We start from the raw sequence: 22,728 nt of genomic DNA on the forward strand, positions 1-22,728 counted from the left end.
CACAACATCTTGTCAACATTACTTGCCACCACCACTCGACATATCTCGTCAACGTTTCTTTTCACAATCTCTCGACACAACATATCGTCAACATTACTCATCACCACCACTCGACATATCTCGTCAACATTACTTTTTACTATCACTCGACACCACATATCGTCAACATTTCTTTTCACCATCTCTCGACACAACATATAGTCTACACCACTTGACACCACATATCTTCAACATTACTTTTTACTCGATACATCTTGCCAACATTATTTCATTACCGCGGCTTTATCAACACCACTGTAATCATCACTTGACACCACATCTCTTCAACATTATTTTTTACTATCTCTTACCACAACATATCGTCAACATTACTCGTCACCAACACTCGACATATCTCGTCAACATTACTTTTTACTATCACTCGACACCACATTTCGTTAACATTTCTTTTCAGCATCACTCAACACATCTCTAACACCTCTTGTACCCACCATTTGACACATCTCGTCATGATTACTTTCTACTATCACTCGACACCACATTTCGTCAACATCACTCGTCACCACCACTCGATACATCTCGCCAACATTACTTTTACTGTCACTCGACACCATATCTCGTCAATATCAATCAAGTACAAATTTTCTTGGATTTAAAACGCATTGAATCAAAAGTAAAACAACACAACTCCGTGACTTGTTTGTGATTAAGATATATTTAACTAATAAAGACAGGTAATATAGTACTGCGTATTACACTATCCATCTGGTTGCTTTGAATATTAACATTAATTTCTTTACAGTATAGCAAAAACAAAACAAAAAATATCTGAAAATGAACGAATTAACAAACTACATTTCTTGCAAGCATAAAGTCGGATATATTTATCAAAAATATATTAATTCCCTTAGTACGAAATAGAATTCTATGAAATTATAACATATGGTGCATGTATCATCAAAATATAATATATATTTTTAAATATCATAGGTTCTTAATTTAACAATATTAAGGGACGTAACTATTAAACCATAGATGAAGCTTAACATAATCATTATTCAATAACAATTATTCATAAAATGGTTGTTTCGAAGTGAGAATCGTGAAGACAGTCCATGCCTGACAACCTCCACTTAATTTATTTCGATGAAATAAAAACACATCTTACGATATTCTTGAATACTAACTACATGTAGATCAATCAAAAGATTTGGGGAGGTAGGGTTGGAGTGAAGGTTTTACCTTCGAAAAGAAGATTCAAATTGATAATTTTTAAATGACATAGATATTCTTTTAAAATCTAAAAAAATATTCTTATTACGTACGATTCAAGATGGGTTCGATTTGACATATACATAGAATATACTAAAATCTGACACTTGGATATGTACCAAAGAACACTCCTTCGGATTTTACTTTCAATCTACGACGTTTATAAATTGGAGAGTGGATTTTAATGGATCTCATTTGTTTTACCTCTTCTATATTCATTAACAAATGCCAAAATAAATAATGTATGATAAAATTCGTCAAATTTGAGAAAGGTTAGTATGACTTGGAAATTGGTGCGGCAATTTTTTTTTAAATATTCATTGATCGCTGAAGAGGGCGGGGGAGACAACCCTCTCATCTGAAATGCAACTGAGAGTTTAGTGTATACTTTATGAAAAAGGAACAAAATATAGATTCATTCTTTAATAGGGCATACCTCAGCTCCATGATATTCGAATTCTCGATGACAATTCTACAATCAAAATGGTGTGCAATGAGAGCTACATTTCTCTTTTAGACATTACAGAGAGAAATTCCTGTACATGTCGATTGTGACTGCGTACAACTGATTTCGAATTTCAAATGTTCGAGGGGGAAAAGGCTGTGAAAACACTGCCTATTATCAAACAAACTTAAAGAAAGCAAACTAATCAGTGCATTAAATGGTAACATAAATCAATATTACACAGTCATTGAAATGCTTCGCGGGCCAGAAGTGTTTACTGATCAAATCTCAAACCCTTTTCATGAATAGGCAAGGTTAATAAACATGTGTAACACGAGTTGGAAGAATAGAGTTCATGCAATTAAAAACAAAATATGCAGTATGGCGTAATGGAAGTCTCAAGTTCGTAAGTGCTGATGTATAATGCAGACATCAACAATAAAGCAGCCGTGCATGCAAAGCAAGCAAACAAGCAAGCAGAGACGTTTATCCGTTTGATCATCAGCTTATTTGAAGAGAGTGCCAAAAAAATCAGATATGATAGCGCACGTATCATACAATTCAGTATTTTGTTCACACGATCAAACAGTCAGATCATAATTATAGTCAACATTGTTTGTCACAATCGATGACAATTGCATACTATCACCACGAAGGGAGAACTGGCCCATGGCAGGTATTGAGTTGAGTCCCTTCTTGCTTTGCATAAGAAGCGCATATTTTTCAATACTTGGGCCTCCATCCCTTAATAAACGAATCGACTCGTTTTGCGTCCCAGTTATTGAGTTTGAAACTGTCTACTAACGCTTCTTGGTTGAGCTGTAACATCAATTGCCCATCAACAGAATTACTCTTGAAAGCCGCACTGTATTTTTCAAGGTTCATCAGCTTTAGACACTGACAGACTTGTGACACCGAGAGAGAACTCAAGTCCTTGGGGACTCCAGCTAATGAGTCAAACGTGACACTATCGGTCTTTGGGGAGTTTCGGGCTGCTCCAAACTTTGAAGTAACGGGAGGGGTTTTCGAGTTCGTTAGTCTGGAAGTTGGTTTGGCAGCTGGCGTTGGTGGCGTCTTAGTAAAGCTATTCTGCTCCAAGCCGGAACCTTCAGCCTGTGAAAAACGTTTGGCGAGACGAGCTTGCAGTTCATTGCTTGGTTCATTGTTGTTGTTTATCAACCTTGGTGATGAAATGCTGCCTCTTGGGGAAGACTTGTTTCCGAAGCTTGGCGGCTTATTGGAAGGCACGAGTCCCTCGAGCCTGGATGCACGCCTCTCAGCTTTCATTTTAAGCTCTTGTAGCATATCATCTCTGGAGTTCCCTGTATTCATCTGAGGTTTACTTCTTGGACTTTGTGAAGGGGATTGGCTGGCCTTGATCTTAGCCACCTCGCCATATTTTGGTGGTTGTGGTGGTGAAGTAAATCCAATGGGAGGTGGCGGAGGTGCACCGGGTACCGCAGTTGCAGGAGGTGGAGGGGGCGCTGCGGGTACTCCATTTGGGATGTTCTGCTTCGAAGGTATAGTTCCTAAAGGAGGTGGTGCTGGAGGTAGGGGGCTTGATTGCATAGAAGGATGGTCAACGAAATCCCCTCCTCTTCCATTTGCTACAACGGGATCAGCGTCATAATCGGGATCCGGTAGTTTGCCATGGAACTCTTTACCACCTGGTCTACCTCGGGGGTCATTACTGGAGGCCGTGGAGTACCCCGAGTCTGCAAGGCTGTTCATGCTAGACCCTGAGCCTCTGGGTGAAGAACTTGGATTCGCCGACCTCGGGTAGTCAACCCTTATAGGACTCTTCGCTCTGGCGTCCAAGCGGCCAGGCGAGTGGGATGTGCGCCTGCGCACACCCTGTTGTGGAGGGGGAGACTGTGGCCTGTTGTCACGCTTGAATGCCATTGGGTTGTGAACCGAATTGCCGCTCATCAACAGCTCTGCAGGAGGGGGTGGAAACCGATCTTCTGCAGGATCTTTCTTCAAGATAGACCTTGGCATTGTACCATGAACTGACGTGACCTTACTGGACAACGGCCTTCCAGGGGATTGCATCCTTGGTCTGCTAGAAATAAAAGACGAACCTTCATTCAGATCTGACTGAGTGTGTCGCAGGACCGGTCTTCCTTGCCTCTCTCCTGCTTGAACTGAAGCGTTATCGCGGTCCTTGGGCGCCTTGCCAGCAGAAACTGCGGACAATGTCCTCGCACCACTTGGACCAGGAAGCATACTCCCAGAACCTTTGTTCTGTTTTAACCGTTCATTTTTTGTCATGATGAAGAGAGTTCCCGAGGGAGTGATCTTTTCGTATTGCTCCTGTTGATTTGCAGATTCCAGTCCTTTGTCCGTAAAGAATGTTATATCTAGAAGACAAAATCAACATATTCAAACGTTTCATTTAATTGATATGATTTGGGGGAATTTGTTACTGTGTCATCTTTTGCAATATAACACGATATATGTTGCATATATAGAAAAAAAGCATAAGATAAACATGAACAAGACTGAAGAATGATATATTATTTTTCACTCTAAAATACTGTCACATCGGGAGCTATAGCTGTATATGGTCGCACGACGTAAAGTTTAAACAGAACATGGATATCAAAATAACATGATAAATCGAGTCTTACGTGGATTGCCAGGATGGAGTTCAAAGACGACATTCTTGGAAACAATTTTATCAAGCAGAGTCTGGTACCGTTCCCATCTCTCTCTAGACCCGACGATGAAAGACTCGGCTAGGACCACCGATACAGGTGAATGAAGAGGGATGTTGAGGATCATGGTGTCCAAGTGATCTACGAAAAAAAGACCAATACATTCAGTATTTAGACAAGAACTCTGTTTATTAAAAAGGTAATTGACACGGTCACATGTAAATCACTACTATGGTAACTTTGTAATTATTCGTAGCTTCTTTTTGTTTTGAGTAGATGAGCAAAATCTTGATACCTTTCATGTATTAAGATTAACTGTATTGTATGAGACAAAGCCCTGGGTATGTGTTTTGCGATAACTTTGACTTTAATGAATAAGCGGGAGGTGCCTCATTTGATATACAAAATGGCATGGTATTAAATGATAAATAATTCGGGTGGAGTGGCTTATCTGGGCCTACCAATTCTCGATTTTTATAATTCATGCTTGATTCCTATCATCGTCATCACCACCACCACGACTACGACTACTTTCCTAATGATAATGATTATCGTCATCATCATCATCATCGTCGTCGTCGACATCATCACCACCACCACCACCACTATTATCATCACCATTATTGTCATAGATGCCAATATTACATGATCAACACCACAATCATCACCATCATCTTTGTCATCTTCATCATAATCATTATTAGCAGCAGCAGCAACAGCAGCCAGTAACAGCGGCAGCAAAGTCATCACTTTTATCGTCATCACAATCCTGATCACGGATGATCTTTGGGATCTTGCAGTCGTCACTTCAGTCACCGAATCCTTACCGTTCTGAATAGCGTTGCCCTGGAGATATCCCGTCTCGTACATTTTCTGCAGAGTGAGGGCGCCAAACTTCTCCTTGGTGTTCGGCACGTTGCTCTTGAGCTGAAGGTGGAAAGTAAGATCGTCTCCTGTGAAGAAATGGACCTTCTGCGGCAGTAGTGACTTGTCGATGATCTCTCGCATGTACATGGGCTTCGAACCTAGGAACCAAGGTAGAACGATGTTGAGGTTGAATAAGCGAAAACTAAGTTTAGCCATGTTACAGTCACACTGGCAAAACGAGACTTCAGACTGACCAATTTTTTAACAATGACATACCATCGGTCGGTTTGGACTATTTCATTGGTGTGAATGTCTTGCATAATGCTTTATAACCCCTCATATTTCCTCATGGGCGTCTCACAGCCAATAGCCCATAAAGTGTATGATTGAATGCCCTAAATTTTGACATTTTCGTTAATTAGGAGAATGGTTGAGGCTTATGGAAGTATTTGAATTCATGCTTACCATGTTATGTGTTCTAACCTTTTACCACAGTCACATTTCTGAATCTGCAATCTGTGACCCCTTTTAAATTAAAATATTAACTTGACCTCAGATATTAAAGTGAAAGCGAGATAAACATACCATATAATTGGAATTTGGCTTCAGAACAAGACAGTATTCCTGTCAACTGAATATACCAGTGTACCTACATTGATTTGCATCGATTTTTTTAAAGATCTGAATTGATTTAAAGGAATTTTAGTATAGGCCTATACAACAAATATAATACAGGGACCATTCTCTAGTCCAGAGCATGTTGATAGATCGAATGAAATAGGATCGTCACTCACGTTTTCCACTCGATACGACCTCGAATCTTGCTTCGGCGTACCGGAGGGGAATACTTAGCCATCTTCCTTTCTTGTCTGTCGTTGCCAAGACTCTGGTCTGGGTGTGGATTTGATGTATACGAAGAATCTGAACGGATAAATGCAAACAAGATATCATTCATTTGATAATCACTGAAGAAAAAACATGTAACATATCTCACGAACAGGATAAGAAACAACGAGGTTCAATATTTCGCAGATTGTGTATTTCAAGATGTTCATTAGTCCGAATTTGGAAAAGGGTTCTTTAAACCAAACACTTGTGACATTGTTCTGAAAGTTCGTTTATCTGACAATAAGATAAAGTTTTGATGAAATAAGGTTTGTTATTACGAAGGTTCAATAGTTCCAAAATAATAAGGTTCCTTTAATAGTGCGAATGTAAATTTTCGAAACCATTATCACTTTATTTCGGATTTTCGATCATTCAGAACAATTAAGAAACTTTTTTTTCGGAACAATAAACATTTGGATGAAAGAACCTTCGGATTAATTAACTTGCCGAATAAGGAATTTTTGGACTAACAAACCTTCAGAATACCTGAACCTGCGAAACAAAGGACCTCGTGCATATCTTACAGTAACCAACAATCTTACCTGTCCTCGAGCCAACGTCTCTGTCTCATCCGACGACTCATACCCCTCTACCACCTTCATAATCTGAGGGAAAGTACATCTCTTGATGGCCTCTCTCAAGGAATACTGCTGACGGGACCATTGGATGTCCTTTACGTTTGCCTTGGCTGTCATGTTGTCAGGTGCGCGGAAGACTAAATTATTCTGGTTTGATGGCGCCAACTTTTTCAGCTATGGTTATCGTTGTTTCTGTGTGAAGTGAAAGGAAAAAGTGATATTGCGCTAAACAATAGATTTTAAACTTTAAGAATCAAAGACAGGCTGTAAAAATATGAAGATTATTTGAATTTACGAAGACAAATTTTCAATACAGAATGAGAAAGGAATATTTGGTGTAATAATCGCTCAAGTCAAGACATACGATCTTAGTTGTACTGAAGTATGGATTTTGCCCATTTTTCATAACAAAGACAGGTAGTAAAACATACTTGTATTGATCAAATTTCCAGTAATACAGTTTTATTTTCAAATCGACCTATTTATTTATTTTTTTGTGAACTGCCATGACATGAGAATCTTACTTGGCGTATGTACATGCTTTGACAGTAATATCATACTGATGTATTGTATCCTTCTACTACTAATTCTACTACTACTACTACTACTACTACTTCTTCTTCTACTTCCTCCTCCTCTTCTTCTTCTTCTTCTGGACAGGATTATACGTCATACTTAAATATGAACATTAATTTCAAGGCCGTATGAAAGATTCCTAGTGAATCAGATTTAGTGATAAAATATTGGTTATTATGAATAAGAGATATATCGTCAGATATGTAGAGAAAACAATGACATTTTGTTGTAAACAATGCAAAATACGATTGCCCGTTGATAAGGCTGGCAAGTTTTTTATGATTGCATATACAGATTCTAATCATGCAGTAAAAAGCATTTATATGTAACCAATCAATCAATGACACTTAAGTTCAATAGGCAAATGTATATAATCGTGTGGTCCATTAGTTGAATGGGGATTAATCTGTCGCAAATAAGTGTCTCAATTCATACGAAATGTACACGAAGTCCACTTTCCCACGGCAGCGAGAAAGTGGTAATTTGAGTCAGAATTCAATTCCACAAAAAACTGATACAATATTTGTATGATCTCGTAGCTGCGCAAACTGATTTTTATTTTAGAGAGAGAGAGCGGTGTTGACTTTACTCTCGCCTTACAGTAGCCGGCATATGACCGGGAAAGAATGGCAGATGTCGCCTTGAACCGTGTTAGATTTGCAACTCGAAGCTACCATACTCGCTCGCCATTCTGTAGTGTTATATGCACACCCACACCCACACCTTCATGGTATACACCGCCAAGTTACGGAACCCTCACTCATGCGCTGATACATGTACATCGACACGCCTATATTAAAACTTAAATATTTTATTTACTGCAATACAGAGAATATACCAGCAGCTATTGTATTCACGAGCACCAAACTTTAAATATCATCAAAATGGTGATGAATACAAAATAAATAGAAACTAAATGATAAATATCTATTTCACGTTAACGTGATTATTAGGTACATGTAATTTTTTTATACATGATAGGTCCCGAAAGCCTGACTTCATCAATTATTTAGGGTTATAAATGCAGCTCATATAAATTTTTTTTTACCTCTGCCATTTTTGCCTCGGCCCTTTTTGTCTCTGCCATTTTTCTTTTATATCTGCCATTTTTTCCATGTGTCATTTTCATCTCTGCCATTTTTGCCTCTGTCATTCACAACTCTGCCATTTTTTGACCGTGCCTGCCACCTCTACTACTTTTACACCGAACCATTTTGTCTGTCTTGAGTCAATTTTGCAGGTCATGCCATCATACATTGTAAGCAAAATATCAAGTGATCTGAGACAACTTGAGAGGTATAATTAAACCGAGAAATGAATAGACATAAAACTCACCAAATAGACCCAAGAAAAGTTGAATTGTACAGGCCTATAGAGAGAGAAAAAAAAATCGAATTTGAATAACGGAGAACATTATGGTCATCGAAAACGGGTTTAATGAATAATAACGTATAAAGTTTCCAATATTTCAACTACATGTGAACAGTAATATGCATATCACAGTGGTATTGGTATAAAAATGAGAGTAACGGTGACGTCACACACTCCCCATTTTTGTTTTGTATTTTATGGCATATTTTCAGTTCCTTCCCACAACTGACAGGATTGAACTCAACTTGAATTGATGCCGTCCTTTTTATTGAAAGAACATAAATTTTACATCGGATTTCCGATTTTTGATGAGGATCCAATTTCGTGTCTTCTTCGCTTTTTATTCAAATCGAATTGATTATGGGGTGGCTTGACAGGGGAAGCTCACTCTGAAGAAATTTTTGTGTAAAAATAGAAGAAAAAAATTGAGGAAAATCAATTTAAGATTAAGAAAAAGTTAGTTTTTGGATTTGTCACGTCATAAACGAGCAGCTGCCCCGTAAGTTATGTAATATCAAAATGCATAAATTTCAATTTTCTAATGATTCGTGATGACTTATTTTTTTTCTTTTTTAGAAACGAGTGTGAAATGGTTTGTCTATTGATATACTGAAGGTTGAGTAAAAAACATTCTCAATTTTCTGACAAAATGACATTTTTTTTATTTTTTCCATACGATTTGTAGGAAAGCTGCTCGCATGAGTCGTCATAAATAAATTTGTAAACACCTTTTTATTTCTATTTGTTGGTGGATTTTTCTCAAACCTTCGGAAATATCTTTTTCTGCTTTTTTACAATAAACTTTTCTCAGGGTGAACTTCCCCTTTAAACATCCCCCAAAATTCGATCCGATTCGACAAGTTTGGTGTATAATGAGTTCGCATCACAACAGTGAAAATTTCTAATTCTGCCCACTCGTGTATGGAACACGCCCGCGGGGCAAATAAACGCCATTGTAGGCAGGGAAAATTCCAGTTTATCATGTCAACATGAGGTGAATGAAGCCCGACATTGGAGCATTTACTGACCCAGGAGGCATACGTCCATATTAGACGAAGTTTTCACCCTTCAACGCGGTCCATCACTGCAATAATATTTTCCACCTATTTATACGCATGTTTTCATTTAGAAGCGTGCAGGCAAGGAGAGCGTGAATTCCAAGTTTAATGCGAACGTTTCTTTCCTGAAATGTAAAGAATTTTAATAAAAGGGTTCTCAAGAAATTAGGGAACTCACTTGGGGTGAAACGCCCCTGCTCCTCTCTTAAGTAAGCTCAAATTACTTCTCGTACTTCCAAAATGTGACCAAAAAATGGGGGAAGACCAATTCCTTCACAATAGAGAAAGACCAAACCAAAAATATATAAAAAAAATACTAGGCAAAATGCAAGAACGTGTACTTTTGGCTTTGGGTCGGCGCGGCGTCCCAGAGTTACGTAGCAGAGGTTTCCAACCAATCGCTTAATGACACTGACCAATCAAATTCACTGTTACGTGCGCATTCGGTTGTAAAAACTGACTAAGAATCAATCAGAATTGATCTATCAAATTTGTAACCTTGTATTTGAGTTACGGAGCCCAGGACTGAGAAATTGAACATTCTTGAGTTCTAGATCTGGTGGGTGTTTCATAAAGCTGTTCGTAAGTTAAGAGCGACTTTAAGAACGACTGGTGAACCTTTCTTACGCGCTTAACCGAATTGCAAATGAATATACCATTTACCACAAGAAAGGATCACCAGTCGTTCTTAAAGTCGCTCTTAACTTACGAACAGCTTTATGAAACGGCCCCCAGTATTCGTAAACCAGTAGGCCTACATGTAGCTATGCACGCCATGATCAAGATGATTACAGCTAAAAACAAAAAACAAAATAAATCACTTGACTGTGAACCTTATAAAGATGTGCGCAGGGGCGGTGCCAGGGAATTTGGTCAAGGAGTGGGGGCTGCAACATAGACATTTTTTTTTCAATCCGATTCCAGGGCTGATAGAGAGTTACATGATTCTAATTTTATAATCTTCATTTTTCTCTTCTCTTTCTCTTTATTTTTTTTCTCTTTTTTGGGGGGGTTGGTATTTCATTTGAATAATTTTTGTTTGATCTCAATGATTTAACTCGTCAATTATTTTCTTTTCCGTCAATACATATTTCTCTATGTGTCTCTCTCTCTCTTTACTTTTGTCCTTTTATACCCCTTTACTATTTTTGCGCCCAGTCCATCCCTATATCACACACACACTTTCCATTCTCTCTCTCTCTCTCTCTCTCTGACACATATAAACACACTCCTCCTCCTCCTCCCCCTCCATATTTCTTATCTCTAAAATCATCAAACATGATATGTGTTATAATCTACCGAGACTACTTTGAAATGAAAATGATAAGCAGCAAAAATTTGTTTTAGCTCTAAGCAATAACAAACTGAAAGGCCACAAAATTTAATCCTATTTTGTTCCACCCCGCAAAATCCTCCGCCTGAAGTATGTGTTACACTCTTGAATTACTTATCATTCGTGTCAATCTCTTAAAATATTAGTTTTCTATGTTTTGATTGGCTCTCCAGATTATATTTCGCTGACCCCATAAGATTGCACTTTATCAGTTTTGAGATGTTTGTTTGCCAGAAAAAAGTATAACGCTATACAGTACGCTAGGCGATTGGTAACCTTATACATTTTCTGAAATCTACTTTGAATATAAACATTTGATGTATCATCATGCAACCGTGTATCCGGTTCAGTAAAGTTAGGTGAATTGAATCGATATAATTTCTTTCCATTTCACTAATCATGCTAACATTTCATTCAAATAACATGAAAATTCTGCAAACACGCAAGTTGTTATTTTTTGAGAATTGTGATGGGTGTAAAATTAAGACAGAAGAAAGGTATCTATCAATGTATGCTATCATCAAAATTACACCATTTTCTACCGCCACCAAGCGACCCCCGCACCCGCGCCCCACCCCATCGCATTCAAACACGCCATATACTACTTTGGCCATTGGTGCTATCTATCCACGAACATGAGAAGCTTCAGATAAATGCAGTGTAAATCTTATACTCTATTGTAAATCTTATTCTGTACTTTATCATTGTTGCGTGTGTGTTTTTTAATTTGCAAACTTTGCCATTCACAAAACTTGCCATTCACGGGATGGATGGGGATTTAAAAGCAAATGCATCATTTAAACTGTTGAATACTGCTTCAAGTTTTCGATACACATTATATTACTGTGTGTTATCATAAATATGCTGTTTCCACCACAACATTGATTTTGTTCCAACTCCTTTTGTTTTTATTATTTGCGTAGGTAAAGGCCGTCTTTGTCTGACACGCCTTGGAATGTAAACCTTTGTTAATTTGGGGTTTCATACACCATATGTGAACATTGAACCGATTTTATTTTGCAAGTTTTCGTGTGTTTGTTATCTGCACGCTTCAACACATTACCAATGCGACAGTTACACCTACGAAAAATAAGTTACCCGACACGAAATCGTCCAATGGTTTGTCAATGGAAACAATGCAGTGGCTTTGGTCGGGCTGGCGTCGGCTTCACCGGTGTACGAGGGCATAAACAACAGTCATGACAGTATGGTTCGCAGTGAAGCAATGCCTCCTGGAGATATGCTTTCTTTGAACATTAATTTTTGTTTTCTTTCATAATTGAAAGAACGTTGTGCATTTATTATAGCCAAGTACATTCACATTCATTTCTGAATTCTGTCAATAGGCCTATACAGGTGTATACCCTGCTATGCTTTACTTAAAACTTGGTATCCAGTTTTCAATAATAATATTATTTGCCAATTTTTAGGGTCTAGCATTGGTGAATCTTTGAGGGATTAAAGAATAGAGCCCAAATCCTACCCTTTTCATATGCATGACATTATAATAAAAACACACATGCAATCCAGAGAACATGTCTCTGCACAATTGTGTCAAGATATCAAATAAATTGAAAAATATCGAATATTTACTGATATCCGAAATTACACTTGGAACATTTATGAAAATTTGGAGGGCGCAACAATAGCGTGATGAGCCAAAGAATTTGAGGGGGACCAGACATAGCGTATGGGGGCAAATTTTCTAAATACCTGTAAGAAGGCAAAGCGAGTGAGCAAAGAAATGACTGTTTAAAAAAAAAGCTAATTCTGTGATAGATTTTGACAAAATATTCAAAATACAATTATCATGCCTCGCCCCTTTTCGTTCTGTTCTTTTTTTATTTCCTTTTCTCCTTAAGCAAAGCGAGGACCAAAGAAAAACAGAATCTTTGCATGAAAAGAACATAACAAAATGTATGCTATCTGTAAACAATCGTTCGATACTTATCGATCAATAACAGACGAGATTGTGTGTAATCCTATCTATGAATGACTAGAAATCGACTCACTTGTTATACAATAAAGAAAGATTACCAATGCAGACTGAACTAGATTGTAAAACTGACAGGTATGCGGAGGGTAGGCAATATTACTGGCGTGACAAGGTTTAACCTATATTTATTTATCAAATTATTTATTTTATTTATTTATCCATTCATTAATTTATTTACTTATTATTTTATTCATTCATTTACGTTTTCTTCAAAAAGGCAAGGGTAGTCCAGTTCGATTCAATTGGGATGTTTTGCAAGGGAGACCTATTGAATGTATAACCAATATAAAGACATTGCCACCAATCTGGAAGGGGCGGTAAAACTATATTCTTGGAAATTGTATCACCCAATGTTGGATCCAGATTTCCAAAATTTTTGGAACCATGAAAGGGCCAAGAGAACTGTTCAACTCTGTGGTGTTAGGCAGACTTTTTTTCCATTACCCATCAAGGGGACATCCTATTTGTAGTATGCCTCCCTGCTGCCTGGTCTTCTTCAGTTATTTAACACGATGAAATTTCTTCTCAGTTTGCTATTTTATTACTCATACTGACTTTGAGCTAAAATTACGGGAAGCATTAAATGTAAAAAAATATAGATATGTATGTGCTCTTCCACCGTGCTATAATGGTAAAGAAAACTAATTAAGTGTTATTCCCATATTCTAACAAATAAGCTGATCAATCGAACTATAGTGTTAGAGATAATGGCCACAAACTTCGACCAGAGTCGAAATTAAACCCAAATCCATAATACGGGCCATTGAGATACATGTGTAAGGTCAAGGTCTTACTCTTACATGTACAAGTAAATGGAGCGTTAGATGTCCGTAATGCCTTCTGCTGCGTCTATCCCTCCCTCAATGGAGAGACCTGTAGGTCCCGTAACACAAAATTTAGTGATTAATCGTACGCTTGATTTTCAAGATTGATTGTACATTGTAGTGAATGCAATCCATCGTAAACAAAATATTCTACGATCATTGCTGGGCTTTGTGTTACGTGACCCTGGGCCACGTCTTACAAAGAGATATGATTGATCCGATCAATCTCAACTATATATGAAAATTCCACCATTGCCATATTTTTCCCTACGGTCCTTCATAAACAAAGATGAGCTCACTTAATTATGAAGATAACGCTGAATGTATGAGTATACATCATCACCTAGAAAATATTTGAATAAACATGGGTTTAAAATGTTGGCGTTATTGGCTTTCCATATCCGGTTGATCGAATAAATCGCGCCGCTTTATGACATGCAGCCCTGAAGTACAATGAAAATCATTTAAGTAAAGACGAAAATGCAAAGATTTATATCAAACAGAACATTATAACAGCCTACATTAATGTTTGTTTAAAGAGAAATGCCAGTAGTTGCAGTAAACACTGATTTTATGAGAAAGTCTGTAAAACCAGGCTTAATTGTCAGTATATCATCGAGGATCTAGATCTGGTACAGTTATATAAACTGAACTTTGTGAAATCTTGAAATCTACGCTGAAAAATGTTCACACTGAAGATCACAAACACAGATAGGCACACGTGGGACAGTGTATTAATATTGCTGGAATAAAGACCCGACGGAAGTGACCGAATCCGCGCTTATTTTGCTTATTTCTCAGCAATTACACAATTTCTTCCAGAATCCTTTGGCACATATTTTTTATTCATACAAACAGACACTTGGGTGGTCATTATATTAGATTCTGTAAAATGTCATTTTGAGATCGTTACCAATACTGGAATTTATCTTTAAACTCTAAACTTATTAACCCTACACCTGCACAACACCAGGTACATTAGTTTGGAATGTTGACACATTAGACTCAGTGCTGTGTTATAGGAAGGTCGACCTTGGTCCTTAGCAAATTCTCATGGATCCCACATGAAAAACATAATTGAATTTCAGTCCTGATTGAGGTGTATAGATCTGCGGCCTGTACTTTCTAATGTGCGGTGGCAGCGGTTTCACATCCAGAACCCCGTTACACAATACTTGATATAGGGCTCATTTTAAGGATTGATTTCATTTCTTATTATATGCAATCAATCGCAGTGATCAACTTTATGATCGAACGTTTGGCTTTGTGGTACGGGCGCCAGAACGTCGATTTTAAATCCATTGGAATCATTGAAAATGTTGGCAGTAAAATGGCTACGATTAACACGTATTTTTTGCTGACATTGTAGAACATGTAGAAGCATTGACATCGCTCTTCCGCGTGCGCGCTGACCAATTTGTTTTGGGGTTTAGGGGTATTGATCATTATGACCATTAAGATATTGGTTTGCCCTAGGGCGAGGTTTAAGGTTCGCCAATATAATAAAGACATTCGAATAGAATACTACAGAGGATAAGAGGGAATGCAGGCATTAACCGATTAAACCTACAAGAAATATACTTTTATTGGTCTGTAAGGTACATGGATGTGTTGAAAATGGCGCCAATCTTGTCAAACTGTATTTTGTATACACGTATAGGGGTCCTCTGTCACCATACTATCATGTCCATATTTGAGTTTATAAAGTAAATACCATAATGTATACAGGCAGAGATATACATATATTTACCTTTTTGAATTATTCTATCAAGTTTTCGGGTGTACATTTGAACTTTTAAAGCCGCATAGGGCATGTAGATGCATTTGCTTTTCTGCAAAGTGGCGCCTTGAGAATCAACAGTACAATACTGGTACATGTATACAGTCCACTTGTTTCCTCCCCTTTTTTCTTCTTCTTTTTCTTCTTCTTCTTCTTCTTCTCCTCCTCCTTTTCTTCTTCTTGTTCTTTTCCTCCTCCTCTTCCTTCTTCTTCTTCTTCGACACCCCTAGTAATAAAGTTATTCTAACACCTACAAGTCTTCTTTGATAGCTCGCATGAAAAATATGTGGATAAGAACGAATAAACAAATGGATTTCTTACAGCAACATTTAAGCTTTTGTTGAGGGGAAATGACACAGTTTCCAGTTTAGAAGCTAGGCGGTTCGATCATTCCCCGTGCTCCTCTCAAAATCCTCTTGAAACCGAACAAATCCCTTTCACTCGTCCAGCGATATAATGTGATGCGGCATGTTGTTACGAATCGAATAAAAATCAGTTGCCTTACTGATAGTTGAAAAGAAGTCCCCCGCCCCCTTTAGTCCCCTTTGGATCTTCCACTGGTCATGCTCTAAATCCGATCAGATATTATTGCAATTGGGTTGTGATTCGTCCTTGAATACATCAATAATAGTCTTAGATGCTGCTCCAAAATGCAATGTTCTGAAGATCTTCATGAATGAAAGATTTGTATAATTCTTATCATCAATGTTGTATATTATCATATATATATCAATGAACAAGGACTTAAAGCCCCTCCCCCCCCCCCTCTCTCTCTCTCCCTAGGGGAGATAATCCATGTAAGTCATAAAAATTAGGGCTGAGATATAATATAAACATGAGAAAGAAGCACAACATTACATAATTATAGCATACAAATACATGGTAAGTATCATGACATAAATTCCAAACAGCAAAAAGAGGCTGATAAATGGAATCTTGTATAGGCCTAAAGCATGTAAACTGTACCGGAAAATAAATCACAGTACACGTATCTGCAACAGTTTAATGCAATTACCCTATTTGCTACACAAATGATCTTCTTAATACTTTCAGCATTTCTGAACACAGACATAATAACTATGATATGTGTATGACATCTAGACCTTTTGGATTCAATTTTTGAATACCATTGAATTCGCAATTGGAACCTTAACATTGCGCTTGCGCTCGTGATTTATAGTTAACAGAAATATTGATGCCTTTTATAAGAACCAAAATAATATACAAACTATTCATGTACAACCTATTGTCGTTTGAAACAAACAACAAACTTCATTTATCCATTTCATTTTTCAAAAACACTATCGTTTGTATCACGTGTCAGATAATGTTAACAGTTTTCATAAAATACATGAAGGCTATCAGTATCAGATAGCAATGTACCGAGATGCGTAGTGGCCCAGTAGTAGAGCACCTGACTCCGATAACCGAAGTTTGAGGGTTCGATTCATTTTCGAGTCATATTAAAGTCTTTAAAAGTGGTACCTACTGCCATCTACAATTGTAGCTAGGCGTTCGGCATGTTAGAATCGAGTAGGGTAATTGGTAATGATAACACATATTAACAATATCATAAAATGTTATATAAAGCTGTTCGTAAGTTAAGAGCTATTTTGATAAAAAGCTGTTGATAAGTTAAGAGCTATTTTGATATAAAGCTGTTCGTAAGTTAAGAGCTATTTTGATAAAAATTGATGAACCTTTCTTACGCGCTAAATAATTAATGATGAATACCATTTACAAGAAAGGATCACTAGTCGTTCTTAAAGTCGCTCTTAACTTAAGAATATCCTTATGAAACACTCACCAGCTAATAGCTTATGTGGCTACTATGGGTAAATATGAGATATTTTTATCATCGTTTTATGTACACCTTCAAACTACCTGAACTAAAGTAGAATATCTACACTAAGCTAGGTAGTTGTGAAACCAAACAAGATTCCGACATTTCTCGAAGGGTAATGAGAGCGTACCCCTCTCTAGAGATGTACTTTTATTACCCATCAAAGAATTCATTGGTGGAATCTTGTTAACGCCAGCGAGGCAGGGAAGATTACATTTAGAGTCATCGAGAGTCTTGTTTAAAGACATATCCCATTATCATGATTATAATTGAGGGAATAGATGTGTACAGTAATTTCAAATGTTGCTGTGATTATTACATAACCACGGGAATAGCACAATATTGAGTCTTGAATATGGGTAACGACCTTATAGACTTGATTGTGATCATTAAGCCGATGATCACGACGACGAAGAAAACGATGATGGTGACGAAGATGGTCATCATAACTGTTGTTTAAAGTGATCAGAATGACAACGCGCGATGTAGCACATGTAGACCTTCTTTTCTTATTATAAAACTATTTATTCAACGGTTAAGTGATATTGGAATTTAACTTTGATAGCAACCGTAAATAGATCGTCTAGAAAAATGCTAACTATGGAGACTGTCTCTCGAAAATCATGTTTTATCATTTTTGGGGGGGCTGAACTTATTATGCTCGAAATCTGGAATTCTAAATATATTATTTTTTATCCAACCCGACAGTTGGTTCAAATATGAATCTGCCAACTGTTGGTCAAAACATCTCAATTTATTTTTGTGTGAAATATTGTTTTTAACCAAAAATTGGTAGGTTCATTTTGTAACAAACTTATATGAGTTGGTTAAAACAACTTCTAAGAGTGTATGAAAGAAACCATAACACATTAGTTTTATTTTTGTCAGAACTGTAGAACTGTATGATTAGTCATGGTACATAAAGTACTGAAAAGACGTGCATTGACGTGCACACATATAAATATCCCATCTCTGCGATGCAAAGTCACCACTAGTAGTTTTTCATGCAAGGATAAAGTAAATAAACTTCTTTTTAATAAATATATTTTAGCATGTATGGAGGTCACAAAGAAAATTCAACAATAAGGCAGAGTTTGCATTTTATCTTTCTATTTATTCTGCATTGTACTTGTATATCATCACAAAATGGTACTGTTTGCACTCTCTGTCTATGATGTATAGAAGCATTCTCCATGCATTTGGTGTATTGCCTCGAAAATAGAAAAAGAAATTTTGAAAAGAATAAGAAACACTTTGCCATTGGAATGTATATATACATGGATTCAAAGATACAGTATGAAACGAAATTTATATTTTCTTGACATAGCCTTCTTGTTTCTACAATGTCGTTTGCAATGTGAGATGTGCACACTATTCTGCCCGTGGCGTACGGTACAGTATGTCTCAATCTGCAATAGATGGATCATTGCAGCTGTTACATAACCACAAAAAATGAGACGTTACTCAAATAGAATCTGTCTGCCATGCTGACTTTAATTAGCGCAATTCAATGTTGGAATAGCATTTTTTTTCTTGATTGAATTTCCTCTATTTGTCATTTTCAAAGCACTGAAATAAAGGAGTCCGGCAATAGGATTCAATGCCATTCAAAAGAATTCATATCTATCCACATCGTAACTTATCTTTACTTGGTTGATAATCATGATAATTCGTGTACAGAATTTGGCCTAGATAAGCATACAGCAGAGGAAAAATGAAACTATCGATTGCTAAACTTTGGTCATGCTACATTGAATCACTTTCTTCTTGCGATCGGAAGGCAGAATTAACATGATTAATAGAATTGATTACCCTACGAAAGTGGCAATCATGATTTAAAACAAAATAATGCGTAGATAACAACCGACAAGCTTTGCTTTTACTTTTGGCTCCCTCATATCCACATCTCTCATTTTCTTTTTTTGTCATTATTTTATAACCAATTACAAAAATACATTCCAGTACCCTTTCTTCTATTGTTATATTATGAATAAATTTCATATTTTACGATATTTATTCGTGCGTATCTATGAAAATTTGTATTCTATATTATTATTATTTGTATTGAGTTGTTGATTTTTTTGAAAATGTGAAATAATGATGTGAATAAACCTTGAACCTTGATAACATGAATAGGTTTTAAGAGGAACCCATGAAAAGACGATTAGTTAAAAAGGGATAATAAAAAGACTATTATGACGTCAGCATTGTAAGGGGAGTGTTTGATGAAAGGACTTGTCAGATTTTTTTTGTCCGTCAAGTCTTGTTTTATCCTACAGTACCATAGCACCTGTGCTTTTCAGCCGATAAAGTTCAAGGAAAGTCGGCAGTTGTTGTCTTCTTGCTGGACGAAACTGTTTGATGAAACACTCCCCCAGAAAGCAGCTCAGCCCGTGTCCGTTGCCAGAGTTTGGTTGGGTCATCTTTTTCATTGGGGTGGGCAAAAGCCATGATTTCATAGGAATCATGATTTCAGAGGGAGCAAATTTTAAATCGTGTGATCAGATTTTTGATGGCATACATACCAACCTGGCAACACACGTCAAGAAAGGAATAGTACATGTACGTCAATCTATATACTCATTATCCTAAGCGGCTTGCACAAGTCCCTGCCTATTTAATATTCGCTCGCTCGCCCACAAAGCAATATCCAAGCGCGAAGCGCGAGCTGAATATTCATATACTGTTCCTTAAAAACAGGCATTTCAAGCACAGTTTAAAGGCTTCAGTTATCAAATTTCTGGAAAAGGGACTATTTAATATAATATAGATCAAGGTGGAATTATGTTGAAGGCAGAATGTAAATATGGTTGTGTCAAATGTGAGAAGTAACTTCTACTCAGTTTTTTAAAAGAATTTTAGGGGGTACATGCCCCATGTCCCATTCCTTGGTTATAGCAGTTAAGATGATGTTCATGCAGCAACACTGATAAAAGCAGTTACATATACCTTTTCAACAAAAATATTAATCCTTTTCTGCTGCAGAAATGCAATTTTATTTAGTCCCAAAACATGCTAAGAGGAGTCGTTATGGGAATGTAATAGCAGTATCTAATGGTTGGTACTATAGCGATTGTTTGATATGAGAGAAAATAAACGTCAGATCGAGAGTGTATGCAAAGATGAACTTGATGTTAATGGACCTGTGATTGATGATGAGCTATTAGGAAATTCGGTGCGACAGCTCGGGATTATAAATGAGTATGGCTTTTATTAACATGTGAATTTACAGTTTAAATAACTTTCTATCAAAGTGAAAGAGACGAATAGGGATAGATGCAACGCAGACATGTACATGTAGTATACATACGTATAAAAAAACATGAAATGCCAAATTCTTATGGCAACAACATGCATTACACGTACATATATGATTAAAGACCAATTTATAGACACAATGTCTTTTTAAATAATCACATGCACCCTTTTTGAAAGTAATACATAGAACATTTTTCTTTTTTTTTCCTTGTTTTCATTTTATTTGATTCAAGATTAAAAAAAAGAATTATGTAGATTAAATGATTGCTCTAGGACATGTTGTGCCTGAGAATCGAACCCCGGACATTCATCTGTGTAGTCAGGCGCCTTCATTAGACCCCTTGGCCATGGTACCTCCACATTCGTTTTGCGGCCCACGCCCATTTCGTTTGAATACTGTACAAGTCTATGCTCATAAGACAATCAGTAATTAAGGATGTAATGTAACAGCGTTCATTTTCATGGGTTTATGGGCGATATTGATAACCCGCCAGCCTGTCTTCTTGAAGATCATGATAATCACTACTACTAATGAGTAATAGGCCTTCCCCATACTACTATTGGTAATGATAAGAGTAATACATGTAATGATAATGATGATGATGATGATGATGACGATGATGATGATGATGACGATGATGATGATAAGGATGAAAATGATAATGACAATATTAATGATACTGATAACAAAAATAATGATGAAAATAAAAAATAATAACAAAGATGATGATAGTAATAATAATAAAAATAAAAACAATAATGATATTAATGATCATCATCATCATCATAATCACCAACATATATAATTACTTATAACAAAAAGTATAAGGATAATATTATAGCTAATGAAAATTAACTGAAGGTGCCTGTTGCATAAAACTTTTTACCTGAGAAAACTCTGGTAAAAACTGAAAACTAAGGTTAGTCTGATTTCTGCCATTGACTTTAACACAGGGCAAAAACTCCGGTAAAAACAACTTGAGTTTTTTTCAGGTAAACAGTTTTATGTAACGGACCCTGATGGTGTACAGTCAAACATGTCTATCAGGTTTGACTTAGTCCATCTATGGGAACAAAAAAAATGACCACTTTGGACAGAGATGGCCATTATAGACAGGTTGTATAAATAAATCCTTTAAAATTGGAGACAATTTTGGTGGCCACTAGAGATAGGTTTTCAGAGACAGGTGGCCACTAAGCCATGGTTGACTTTATTATATTGGCCTATATAAAATAAGATGAAGAACATGTAAATGTTCTGCATTCCAAGACAAAACTTATGTGCAATTTCATATTGCTACTTGTAAGTTTTCATTTGTTTCCTTGTCTTAAATCACTTAATGCGAGGACATATTTTCTACGAGATTTGTCGAGAAGAGGCGCTTATACATGGCAAAAAGTGCTTCCAAACTATCGAGCAAAGATCCATGATCCAATGATAGGCCTATAATGCTCTATGTTGTGTATGTAGATACATTACATTGTAATTATCTTATGGCATTCAATGTAATCATATACACTTGTCTGTCAAAGAGGAAAAGTCTTCGTCAGACACGCAAGTCACATGATCAAAATGGTCTAAAAGACGTACCTGTTTTAGAAGTAAATGAAAACAACCTTGCTTTTAAGGCTCATGTAGTATCCAAATTAACTCCATCCTTCATCTGTAGGTCCCATCTAGCAACAGATCAAAAGTGGTGACATAAAACTCCAGTAAATACGCCAAGTTGAATAGTTTTTCTTTTAAATTATCAGTCCGTCATAACAAATTAGCGTTAGTTTCGTCGTACGCCAATGATATTTGGTTTCGTATCACCAATGCAGCGCGCATACATTGAACGTCATTTCTTTCCTTTTTCTGCATTTGGTCCTCTCGCTCTTTCTCTCTCTCTCAAAGGCGACTTCTTACCATTACCATTAGACACATACACACATGTGTGTTCTGCACACATCGGATGCTCAGACTGTGTTCGCTCACCTGA

The 22,728-nt window shown here is 36.8% G+C and overlaps 1 protein-coding gene across 1 annotated transcript; it reads right to left on the reverse strand.

Annotated features, from left to right (window-relative positions):
• Positions 1 to 696: 696 nt before the first annotated feature.
• LOC121416854 (protein enabled homolog) lies at positions 697 to 22,728 on the reverse strand. Its single transcript, XM_041610376.1, has 6 exons — positions 22,338 to 22,728; positions 6,672 to 6,899; positions 6,036 to 6,162; positions 5,202 to 5,399; positions 4,348 to 4,515; positions 697 to 4,077 (listed from the first exon to the last, which is right to left on the reverse strand). The coding sequence occupies exons 2-6, from the start codon at positions 6,822 to 6,824 to the stop codon at positions 2,441 to 2,443; spliced, it is 2,283 nt and encodes a 760-aa protein (XP_041466310.1). The 5' UTR covers positions 6,825 to 6,899; positions 22,338 to 22,728; the 3' UTR covers positions 697 to 2,440.

The sequence above is a fragment of the Lytechinus variegatus genome, chromosome 1, assembly GCF_018143015.1.
Source record: "Lytechinus variegatus isolate NC3 chromosome 1, Lvar_3.0, whole genome shotgun sequence".
In the NCBI taxonomy this organism is placed as follows: domain Eukaryota; kingdom Metazoa; phylum Echinodermata; class Echinoidea; order Temnopleuroida; family Toxopneustidae; genus Lytechinus; species Lytechinus variegatus.